The 13534-nt window shown below is 30.4% G+C and overlaps 1 protein-coding gene across 1 annotated transcript in view; it reads right to left on the bottom strand.

The window, feature by feature from the left end:
* LOC123668519 overlaps positions 1 to 7486 on the bottom strand; it is a 60238-nt gene extending 52752 nt beyond the window's left edge. Inside the window, exon 1 of the mRNA XM_045602253.1 lies at positions 7432 to 7486. Coding sequence (XP_045458209.1) covers positions 7432 to 7441 — 10 coding nt within the window. The 5' untranslated portion in view covers positions 7442 to 7486. The remainder of the gene's footprint in view (positions 1 to 7431) is intronic.
* Between the last annotated feature and the right edge of the window lie 6048 nt (positions 7487 to 13534).

Below are 13534 nucleotides of genomic sequence, written 5' to 3'. Positions count from 1 at the left end.
TTACCGTATTATACGTCATTCTTCGCTTTTAAGTAATATAGGTAATAAATTAAATTGTTTTTAAATATGTTATGAATTAATGAAGATACCTTAACAAAAACTTTATAAAACCTGTTGTGATAATTTACGCTGAGTTAAGACGGTAAGTATTATTAAATGAAAAAACAAACGAAATAAATACGATATGTAGGTATGTAATAAGTATGTATGTGTAAAACTTAAGATAAATTCTTAAATAAAAAATTAAACTTATTGCATTCGTTTTAGTTTATTCACTGATCAAAAATTCCATCAACAGAAAATAATTATAAATGTCGAAATTGGAATATACAATATTAATAAAATACAATCGTTAAAATTTACAACTATCAATGTAAATAAAATACGTCATTATCTTCGGATTAAACATTAAAACATTACGAAGTACGAGTATTTTTGTAAATTACATTATTTTGACTTTCATTAAGTGTATATATCACCTTATGACGAAAGAAATGTTTTCATTTCATTTCATTTTATAAACTATATAATATTTTATATAGCACCCTTTTTCTGCTAAAGGATTCCCAAATGTTCACTAGTTTTTCGCTGTGAAGGTCTGGGCGTCGGTGTAGTGACGTCGCAGTACATTTCAGCGTCACGGCCAGTTGTCTTCGTCTTTACTAGCCGAAAAGAAGATTAACTCTTCAGTTATGATGGTAGCTCGGCAAGGTTGTTTGAAATTTGACCACGGGGTCACCAGTGTGGTGGAGATGTAAGAATATAATATAGGCATAATATATAATAATAATATATAATATATAATCATATATATATAAATTAATGTTTGTCTCTATGTTCTTTATAGAATCGTAAACTATGCATTTGTCACCATGTCATGATTTTCAGCAAAGTGTTGTACATGAGTCCACAAAGGTTTCTGAGTGGGTCCTACTATAAAAAAACTAAATAACAAATATTATAAATGTGAATGTAAGTTTGCTTGTTATGCTTTCACGTGAAAACTCTTAACCGATCATCATGAAGCTTTGTACACATATTCTTGGAAATATTATAGTAACATGGGATACTTCTTATTAAAAAAAAATCGATGCGAACGAAGTAGCGGCTAAAAGTTAGTATAGTTATATTACAATAGTAGAAGATCAAACAATCAATCATAATAAATTATTTCAAAATAAAATTACAGTAAAATTTAAGTTATTAAGAGAATAATTCAATTCAGAGTAAAAAGAGTAAAAATTATTATTTTTTTTAGTGAAAATTATGCTCAAACATTCCATTATATATATTCATACATACATAAATACATACATATAACCCAAGCTAATAAAAGCGTGGTAAAGAAAATAACTATTAAAAGCCACGAACTTACGCCACGCGAAGCGGGCGGGAAACAGCTAGCAAGGAATAAACACGGTAAAAATGCAAGTAGCCTGAAAAAGTATCTGCCTCCGTTGTGCTGTGCAGAGTGCCCCAACGAAAGAGTGAGGCCGAAACTGCAGGCATGGGCAGATCGCGCGCTAGCTTTATCTCTCTTACTTCCTTACAGAGGATCCACAAAAGAATGTATTAATCCTGGCGGGCCTAATAAGGATATTGGAAAACTGTTGTTACTAAGTTGCAAATAAATCAAACTTCTTAAAATTGGTAAAAATCATGCTCAAAGATCAAGATTTCATTACATACATACAACCCAAACTAATAAAAACGTGGTAAAAAGCGTAGCAACGCGCGCATTGTACAGCTAGTACCCAATAAATTTGCGTGTTCATATCACGCCGGGGTCACCAATTTAGCGAATGAGCTATTTAACGGAGGAGATAATGATAAAATAGTCTATATCTCAACCGATTTTTTTATTAAAGAATATAATAGGATAAAAACAATGTTCACGTAGTAGAATATATAATAGAATTAATGTGTATCTAATGAATTTAATATTAAAACTTTGCTGAAAAGAAGCTGCAAGAAGCTTAACAATTACCTATGTAAAGATTGTTAATACATCAATTAATAGTTATTATAAGTTTTAGTCACAACTCTTATATGTAAACCCATCGTTCTCCAATCTCTGGGTCGTTTCCACTTATCGTTAGCCTAACAAAATACAATCAGTCAATGATTTTTAATAGTCATCGTTTGTCTTGTTTTGCTTATTACGTTTTATATTAGATACATTTCTGCTTAGAGGGATGTACCTACTGATATTATAATATATCGATAGTGTTATATTTTAATAAGAAATATTATGGGTATTATTGATGAAATAATATTGTACAAAATGTATATTGTAATTATAAAAAAGGTATACCTATCTAATTATTCTAGCATGGCTGGTACTTTTTATTGTTCTTTTGACCTTACATACATTTTTTCATCAAATAAAATAATGTGGTCAAAATGGTTATATCAAGCTTCTTCTTAATAATACCTATCAATAATCTCAGTCAAATTAGTTTGTAACATATATATGCATAATACTTTAAAATTAAGAAACTATAAAAAAGCTTTTGGTTATTTATATTATAGCAACATCTCTATTCTAGTCTAGTATTAAAAAAAAAACGAGTGTGATTTAGTCTAAACGAAAATCAAACGAACTACTAATATGAAATGTAACTCTCTCTCTTTCTATCTTTACTAACTTCTATTTCCCTCTCAACTTTCGTTCGCCTCGCCCGATCGCATTTTTCTCCACGAAGATTCATCGCGAGATTTTCTCAATCCTCCACATTAATTCCCCCATAAGGTTTTGTCGAGGGATGATAAAGTATTTAAAATGCTATGTAACTATTGTACCCCGGGCACGAGTTAAGCTCGCTACGCCATTGTAGAGCCTATAATAATTTTCCCATTCTTACCTGTGATTATGGCGTTCAAACAAACAAAATTAAATAAACTCTTCAACTTAATAAAAATATAGTGTAGATAATACTTTGAATCAAGATTTGTAGCTCGTTAATGTCATTATATTAATTAACTAGATTTCGAAGAATTAACACTTAGGATTTTTTACATCTATGTAACACAAAGAAATTTGATATCCTTTTGTGTATTGTTTTTTGTTGCAGCTTCACGCAAGAACTACTACAGACTACTTTAACGAGTTTTATTATTGCTTTTAACCGACTTCAAAAAAGGAGTAGGTTTTCAATCACCTAATCATTTTTATGGGATCTAACGAGTATATATATATGTAACCAGGTCGGCAAACAAATAATAAATACTTAAATAAATGCTTTACACTCAACCGCCCCCCGTAGGATTGTCTCCTGTTTCGGGGATCCGGAAACACACACAGTACACAAGCGCAAGCGCTCAGACCACGGCAATCATCTGTATGGCCAATACAAATGTTTGCCATGTGCAGGGATCGAACCCGCAACCGCCAACGCTACAGCCACAAACCAGTGCTGTGACCGTTGCGCCAACGCGTCGTCAATAAGAGTATGGCTCACCTGATGGTAAGCGATCACTGTAGCTTATAGTTTGTTGCAACAACGTGCGTTTGCAACACCAGAAGCATCGCATGCGCGTTGCCGACCCTATCCCCAATTCCCCCAGGAGCTCTAGTCATCTTACTCACCAACAGGAACACAACACTGCTTGAAGGCAGTATTATTTAGCTGTGATCTTTTGTAAGGTAAAGGGCAAAGAGGTCACGGTATCAATACACCGCATTAAGCTGGCATTTATACTGTCTGACCCAATAAATCCTGATCCAGAACCTGTGCCAGATGTTCGGAAACAGTATATAACTCCTTCTGGATGTCGAGTAAAATTTTCAGATTTTTATCGCCCTTGACGGTCTCTGGATGGAACGATGAACGATGAAAAATAAAATCATCATATCAAAAATTTCGATCTAACGTACATCGTTCCATAGCTTAATTAGCTAGAGCGCCGACACGGTCAGTCGGAGACGCAGGTTCCATCCCCGATATGATATTCAAAAAATGTCTATTATAAATTGTAATAATTATTTTAAGTAATTGAAAGTTAAAATATTTCAATACATGAAGTATATCTTGTAGATTTTCCTAATTTGTTTAGCCTAGCGAATATTCTCGAATTTTACAAAATATTTATCTCCATGTACCAATGTTACCGTAAAAACGGCCATGTAACTTAAAAGGAAAACTGAGACCTATTTGTGGAATTTTTGATCACCAAAGTAAAAACATGTCTATGAATCGTAGCCCTTAGATAGTGATGAAAAATAAAAAGTTTTTATAAGAAACTTATTAAAATATTCTTAAAATTTTCGAGCGTAATTTAAACGCAGCACACTCAAAAGCAACAAGTAGGATTTTCTCCTGTGTCGGTGGTCAGGAAAACTTACATTACACAAGCATAAACGTCCAGACGGCAAGCACTTGTATAGCTTATACAAAATATTCATTAGCGTAAATCGAACCCGCGACCACAAAAGCAACAGCCAGTACTTGTGATATATGTGCCAACGCGTCGTCATAAAAAAATTAATTATTCTTTGCTTACATACGCAAATAAATTATTATTATAGTCTTGACATGGTAAAACTACAAGTTACTTAATAGTTACATTGTTATAGATGATTCATACCATATAAAATCTTTAAGACTTGTTTAATTCTCAGTCTTTTACATCACCGATCCCAGGTTAAAAGAAAAACAAATGTTTAAATATAAAATAACTACCTATCGCTTCGAAGCTGCACGCTGTCAAACGTTTACAATCAATTAAATAAAAAAGTTAATTTAAGAGTTGTGGTGTCTGTGTATGTATATTATACGAATCTTCTTCTTGGTGAGCTCGTTCGAAAGTTTATACCACATACATGTTAATGATTGATTTTTATTTAAAAGGAAAATTCTAGAAAAAAGGAAGGACAAGTACTATTTCATCTCGGTACGAATCCCGATTTTATTATTTCTTTGATGTGATATTCTCAACTAAGATTTACCAGTTAGCCTTTTAGTTGTTACGAACGTTCTAATTTAACTTTACAATATCCACCGAAGGTCACATTTTATTTCTTATTCTATTTTTTAGAAATAATTTATATGACTAAAAATTTAATCGAGAGCTCTTCATTAATATTTTTCTCATTTGTCGTTTAATTTGATTTTTTAAACTATTTACATTAGTTCCCACTCGCATTTTATTCCTAACAATTAACTTTACTGGGTCTAGTCTAGTTAAAAAAAAAAACTTGTAACCCAAGCTGTAGATAATAAATTCTATCAGAATAGATAATTATTAAATTCGACAAAACTGGACGATATTTAAAGTAAACAATACTATATTTATTACATATTGATTTGGTTACACATGTACATATTTTGAATGTTAAATGGCATAAAAAATGCAAATCGCATCTCGAAAATTACACAATATTTTTTTTACGAAACTTCTTATGTAGTGTAGTGATTTGATTCGATGATGGCGATTGAGCCTTTCTTGATGAAAAAGTCAAAAACTTGAGACGTAATCCTTACTGTACAACTTTTTACAAAAAAAGTCTGAAATCACAGAATTTTCATTATCTTTGCGCTCGTGGCTTCGCCACACAGTTTACACGGAGAGAAGTGATAACTTAGCATTCTCCCGGTGAAAGAATTTTAGAAATCCTCGCAGTCCTTTTGAGTTTATTTATTACAAAAATTCAAAAACCCAAATCTAGAAAAGATTTGTTTTTATAATATTAGTATAGAAATAAGATTTGCAATGATATTTAGACCTGTATAAATTGTTTTTGAAATCATAAAAAATTGTATATGTTTTTAAACATTCGTTATAAATTTAATAGAGCAATTTTGTCATTATCTATGAGTTTAACATAATTTGTTATGACCTATAATAATGTTTTCTTTGAATTACGGAAAAATGTTACGCAAAACGACTGCGGAAAATTTACAAAACTTTGTTAATTGTCCTTTATACGTTTCATGATATTGTGAAATGTGAAGATGAAAAAATAACAAAATTAAATTAATTGCTTTCGATAAATTACCATTTTATATGAAATCGAATCGACAATATACAATCTGGCAGTTATGGCAATCAAATGTAATGTTTACTTTTTCTCAACCAGTATGGAGAACAAAGGCCCGGTAAGAGGTCTATATGTATGTCTAAATAAATATTATTTGCCACATACGGAGAAAGCAAGCGAAACAGTTAATTGCTAGATTGCATCAGTTTGTTTTCCAATAGATTATTTTAATATAAGTAAGCATGTTAGTATTTGTAATAGATGAAAGTTATAATTTTTTATGTGTTATAAATCAAATGTTAAGTTAGTTAATTAATATCACATGTTACTATTTTAACAAAGCAGTTAACCCATACTATAACCACGTTTCGTAAAATATAAATTAAATTATGTAATCATAAGTATGAATTGCGGTAACTATGAAAAATTATCATTAAAGTTATTATTTCATAAGGTCTCTGAGCATTATACTGCATTTATAGTCGTCACAAAATAAGAAGCCCGTTTGGAAATTTGACAAATACCCTAGAACGTAACTTGGTACGAAACTGTAAGAAATCATAAAATAATTATTAATAACGTAAAGTGTTTTTAAATCATGCGTACATTTTTGGCGCGCTAAATAATATGATAGAATATATTGGGAGTATTCTTTTCGCACTTACTTTTTAGTAGCATACAATTTCTTATTATTACGAAACGTCTCAAAAACAGTTACGTTCTAAATCTTTTTTTTAACACCAGTGCTGTAACTAACTAATTACTTACTGAATTTTACCAGCTTCATTCGATTTTAATCGTGATTAAATGTTGTGTCGTCGTAATCTTTACTGAAAAAAGGAGCTTGGCGCTCAGTCGTAAATAAAATTTTGATTTGGCTAATAAAAGGCGATAAAATCCGAAAAAAATGTTTCATTATAATGATGAAAATTCACATAAACAATAGAATACAATATAAAAATATAAAATAAAGACAAATCGACCTTTTGTACCATTGTATTATTTCGAATTACAATATTAAAGTTTAAGTTAAATTTCTGATCAAAATTTTAATCAAATGTACTTTACGTTACATAATCAAATCTCTTAAATACTCATACAAACTTGAATCGATTTATCGTGAGTATCGAATACCGAGTTGTATGGTTACTTCGCTATTTACGTCCCGATGACATATTCCAAACGGGCCTATTATTTTGTGATGACTATACTCCTCAACCAGGCGCTCAAGTCGGTTAAATAAGTTCAAATCGTAATCTAAATTCGCAAAGTCAAATATATTGTTTCAATTTATTCGTTATAGGATTTGAATACATGATAATAAGACAGAAAATTGAAGATTTCGATTCGAGTTACATACAGGAAAAATTTAATATGTATATGAACTATGATCTTACGCTTAGCTATCATTATTTTCGCACAATTATTTATCTTATCTTGTACTTACTTACCTTGCGCCATTATCGTAATGCACGTCTAAAACTCTGCTAGATGTGATATGGTACTGACTTTTCAACTAATAGAAACCTTAGGAACGCATGTAATTGTATTAACGGCTTTATCTATTTTTAAAACAAAGCAAATTTTATTTTCACGCTTTTTACACGTGAATGATATTGTGTTGTAATGCTAAATGCTAAAGAAAATGAAAAAATATACATCTATATTATAAATTTTTAAAAATCACAAAAAATATATATATTTATTAAGAAAACTTCATATTAAACTTTTTACAGTTATGTACTTTTATATAAAAAAAAACCTTATCTAATGATCCCCAACAAACATTTTTGTCATATAATCAAACAATTATATGACTTTGAGTCTTATTAAAGTTATATTACAGTATTTTTTTAACTCTACGTCATGTTATGGTGCATTATGTGTCCAAATAGACGTATAGATTTTTTGTCGTATAACATTGTCGTATAGACGTTATTTCGACATTTCTTTACAATCGTCATATAATAGCGTCTATGAAGACATCTATAAAACTTACATATACAACTTTTCGTCGTGTAAACGTTTTCGTAGTGTAAACGTCATAATACTATTAATTTTGTCATATAATTACCTTTTAAACATCTGCTAAACGAATAGTAATTGTTTACACGTAGTACTTGTAACCATTATATATAAGTCGAATAAGTGTACTAGTGTAACTTGTATACATCCTAAAGTATTACAAAAATGATAATGACCACGGCCATTTCAAATGTGCGCATATCATTTCGATGAAGTCCATCTTCGATAAAAACTTATCAACATCCACATAAATATGGATCATAATTGTGGGGTATATCTAAAAAAAAGTATTATTCAGACTTAACTAAGTTATATGTCTCGTAAATTCTTCTGTTCAGAAAATATAAATTATTTGAAATAAGTTAGCTAGGCGTTTTATTATTTTATTATTGATCCCTAAATCAACTGTCATGGCGTACACATTTACAATATGTACGCAGTATATACGTCGGGAAGTTATATAGTTGTCATATAACGCAGTCACTTAATAAATTATTAATAAAAATATACGAAAACATTAAAATTTTAAAAGCGCATGAAAAATTTGTTACAAAGTTACCTCACATTAATCAGTAAATTTGATTGCACAATGGTTTGTAACTGATGAAATGGTTTTATCACGTCAACAAAGTAAAAAATACAATATTTTACTCAGCTGTCAAAAAAACTGCCAAATTCAATTAGTGTGTGTTATGTTTATAATCTGTTACAATTTTTCATTCGTTCAATATAAAAGTATCATCTTTAAATGACAATAATACAACGAATACGTTAGATAAACGTCATATTGTGTGCCATTACTCGACACGAAGTCGAATACACGCCGCGACAGCTATCATTACATGACATGTAGTCAAATCGCCAACGTGTATATGACTCCTATGCGACTATATAGGTATTTATATGACTGTTACACGAAACTCTTAGCGCCTTAAGTTGAATAAAATGGGCCCTAATGCCGTCGAGTAAACGTTCTAATGTCGTTTATGCGATTATACTAAATAACATTAAGTTGTCACCAAAACGTCTACTCAACGTCGTAAATGTTTGTTGGGGAATGTCTATATACAATATTTTCAAACCTGCCATTTTCCAATCCGCGTTACAGATTAAAAATATGTTTCCACAGTTTTAAAAATAAAATCGTTATACTGCCCGTAACAAAAGTGATTCGTTACAGCTTTTTAACATTTTATTTAATTACTAGCTGCCCGGACAGATTTTGTTCTGTCAAAAGTTAATAGTATAAATTATTTTTTGTATTAAACCCTTTCGTGGGCCTAAAGGAACATAGAAAAAAAAATTAGCCGAATTGGTCGAGCCATTCTCGAGTTATGTGCTTAGCAACATTCATTTTAATTTATGTAGAATAGATTGTCTCGACAGTGATGTATAAACATTCAAAATAAAGCATTTTTTAGCCCCACTTACATAATATCATAGTAACATTAATCTATTTGTTTCGCGATTCTTTCCTTTATTAATACAAATTCTAAAAGCAAATATCCCTATTAAAATTTAAAATAAATCAAAAATGATTATTATTATTAATATTAATTACTAATAGGTTAAACAATAATACTAATAGGTTTAACACGCCATTAAATAGAGTGGAGAAATATTTTATAAAACTAATTATATTCCGTGTTTTGTTCAAAATTCAGGGTAAAAATCTAATTAAATAAATATACAGTTAATGTTATTATGTTATTTGAAATTTATTGTTAAACTAGCTGACCCGGCGAACTTCGTATCGCCTAACACAAACTTTATCGTATGGTATTAAAGTTCAAATTGACTTTTAAATATTATCACAAATCTTTTGTATGGGAGTATAGAAAAGTGTTGTTTTTAGACTTTTTCAGGAAATTTAAAAATTTCTTTTTTTTTTTTTAGAATTTTTCTCTCCGTAAGAACCATCCTCGTACTTCAAGGAATATTTTAAAAAAAGAATTAGCGAAATCGGTCCAACCGTTCTCGAGTTTTGCGCTTAGCAACACATTCAGCGACTCATTTTTATATTATAGATAAATAGACGAGTTTTAGGAAACTGACGTCAATAAACTCTACATAGTATAGAAAAATATTGTATTTGTATTTATATACTTATTTACTATTTCGATATCGTGCACGGTAAATTAGACCGTAGGTGTGTATAATTACATAAAAATATCGGCAAAATATATAAAGTTGCATTTTTATACACTGCATATAAAAATATATTATACGCACCTATTGTTCTTATTTTTTTTTTAACTAAGCTAAGGAGGTTTAAGCGTATAGGAAAAAGGGTAGCTACTAATACTCTTTCATTCCAGTTCTCGCAATCTATCTACTGGTACTTTCATGCCACATAGCATATTTTTCTTTTATTCGTCACCATTGATTGGCACTCAGGGTGAATTCCCGAATTATTTGAAGTTGATTAACCAAAAAAAAAAAAAAAATAATTGTGCAATTCCTATTAAAATTGTTTGCTACTTAGATTTTCATTCACATACTACTTATCCATTCTGGTTTCTGATGATATTTAATATCTTCACCTAAATTAAAACATAAAAACCTAGGTTTTGCCATTGCTACGACTTATTTAATAAAATACAATTGTTTCGTTATCAATTATATTACACATGATTAAATATTCTTCCATCTTATACTGAACAATATAATTTTAACTAATTTGAAAACTAATTTTCTACTACTAACTAATTACTTAATCGTAACATATTTACCTGTCTGTTTTTTTCATTTGTTTACTTACCGACAAATTGTTTAAGTCGAGAATAGTAACAACAATTTTGCCCCAATAAATCCAAAAGTATCTCGATTTACCCATTCACGAACCTCCTGTAAAGGATCCAGAGGACGCGCGCTGTCCCTCTTTTTCTACAGAATCTTTGTTCGCCAACAAACTTTTACGTTTCCTCCCAAGCAATAGCAAAGAATCCCGCAGACTGTAAAGCGCATTTTTTACCAGTAATACGACTAGACTATGTAGGTATTGTAATGCTTCTCTGGCATATATCGTTGCTTGCTTCAATTTTTTACTTTAAAAGCCTGGTAACTGTTATTTATGAACGGATTTTGAAAAGCAACCCTATAATCCTGCATTTGTTATAAAATTGCCTTAATTTTGATGTATTTTTCAAGTGGTAATAATACGAGTGAAGTTACTTATTTCAACCTACCTGTTTGCTTACAGCAACCAGGAACAAGAAAAGGTAGGCAGCCTAGGTGTGACTAATTTTGTATGTTGTATGCTTCCCATTAAAATTTCGTTCAACTGGTAAGCAAGTAGGTGAAATTTTTAAAAACATAATTTTTAATAATTTTTATTTACCATACATTTTTTTTACATACCATACCATATTTTTTAATGGAAACCCTATTGGTGTACCTTCAGAAACATATTTTTTTGATAAAATAGGATTTTCATTTGACAACACATGAGTGTAGGTTTACTTGGGATCTTAGATTATAACATATTTAGGTATGTTTATGATTTCTATTTGCTAATCAGACTCGTTTTTCTAAAGGATTATGTTGAATGGATAATATATACTATAATTTAATGTCAGTAGCTGTTGTATTTGGCTATAATTGAGTCTTGTATGAGTGAATTTAAACCTTAAACCTTAGATTAGTTATCGCCAATAATGCGTGCCTTCGAATACGTTGATAATGTAATCATTTTATTACTTGTCAATTTAAATTGAAGTACGTTATTTATTTGTTTGATAACAAACACAATTGATAAAATTAAAAGTTTTTGCTACGCTACACTTAATAAAACCAGTAAAACGCGTAGATAATCTTCAGAGTGTAAAATCGATTTTGTGCAAATTTTTCTTTGCATATGAATTTGTATTATAAACATTGTTTCTGTAAATGACATTCAGTGATAATGTTTTTAAGATTCATACATTTGCAAACAATTCACAATTGTTACATATTGAGATGTAAATCGATCGTTAACTCCCGCTTTTTGACGAGTTATAGACTTACCTATAGAGGTTGAGACCTACTCGTTATTACTTCATATTAGTTTGAAATATATTATTGGCTTTATTCTTTTTTGAAGTAAAACTTCTTTACGAACTCGGGAGTAAACTGGTGAAAGCGTGACGAGAGCGTAACGAGAGCGTTACGAAAAGTGTGATTGGGCGAGGCGAACGGAAGTTGAGAGGTAGATATAAGTTAATAAAGACAGAAAAGGAGAGAGTTAGTTTCGTAAATTTTACTTTAGTCCTGTGGTCTAAAGCACACTCGTTTTTTGAAGTAAAACTTCTCTACGCACTTTCTTTCATAGCCAGTTACGTTTTGTATATCTATGGCACAGTTCAGGCCTATTGTGTTGGTTCATTGTTAGAAAAGTTTTACTTCAGTCGTGTGTTTTTAAAGTAAACTTGTTTCTTTAGTATTGACACGGTTTAGTTTTCAATGTACATGCACTGTAAAATTTTGTTATGTCCGTTATGGTGCTTGTTAATTTACATTGTATGGTATGTCGCGAATGTACATGACCGTGTCAATTTCTATCAGTGGGGCTTGTTTTTGTTATGAAGTATAAGAAGTTTTCTTTTATGATTCACTTATGTCCAATAACAACAATTTAAACGTTTTGTTAATTCTGTCACGATATTTGTACGAATATTTCTTTCCGGTTTGGATTTCTGTCCTAGTGGACCCCGTAAAGACCAACTTCCACCCACTTCCCACCGTACCTCGGAGAGCACGTTAAGCCGTCGGCCCCGGTTTTTATCATAAATATCTGACAGCGATCGTTGTTCATAGCAGGGAACATATGCGCCAACCCGCAGTGGAGCAACGTGGTGGATTAAGCTCCAATCCTTCTTCACAAGGAGAAAGGGGCCTATGTCCTATAGGTAAAGTTCGTCTCTAGTTCGAATCTCCTACTAAATTTAAATATATATATATTATTCTTTTTATAGGACGTATATATTTAAGGAGTTTTCTTACCTCATTTAGCATAAGTATGTCTGAATAGAAATACCTTTAATAAAGTATTTCAATAACATACGTATTGAAAGACTTTACGTTAAAATGATATTGAAAACTTTAAACACAAATATCCATGCAAGTAGCATTTTTTTTTCAATTGTTGTTTATTGTGTGTGTTTTCGGATCCCCGACGCACGAGTACATCCTGGTGGGCCGTTAAAAAATTGTATTTACTACGACAATTTTACAAAATATTTATATTGTCAATTATTATAAAAAAAAATTTAACTTTTGCATAATAAATAAAATTAATTGCATTGATTTTTGCGGATGTATCTTAGATTTTATTTTATTATTTTTAATTTTTATTTGTAGACTAAGTTTTTTATAACTAAGCATTTTACTGGTTAGTTTTTACAAAGAAAAAAATAAACGTGATATCATAAGGCTGTCAGTTTTTATATGTGTTTTTGACTTTGTCTTATTTTATGTCTGATATAAAGTTTTTTATTATATACCGAAGAATTAAATTGAATTGACCATTTTTATTTTATTGGTAGTGAGAAA

Source organism: Melitaea cinxia, chromosome Z, assembly GCF_905220565.1.
Source record: "Melitaea cinxia chromosome Z, ilMelCinx1.1, whole genome shotgun sequence".
Taxonomy (NCBI): Eukaryota; Metazoa; Arthropoda; class Insecta; order Lepidoptera; family Nymphalidae; genus Melitaea; species Melitaea cinxia.
Note: the sequence above shows the minus strand (reverse complement) of the source record. Positions and strands in the feature narration are given on the sequence as shown.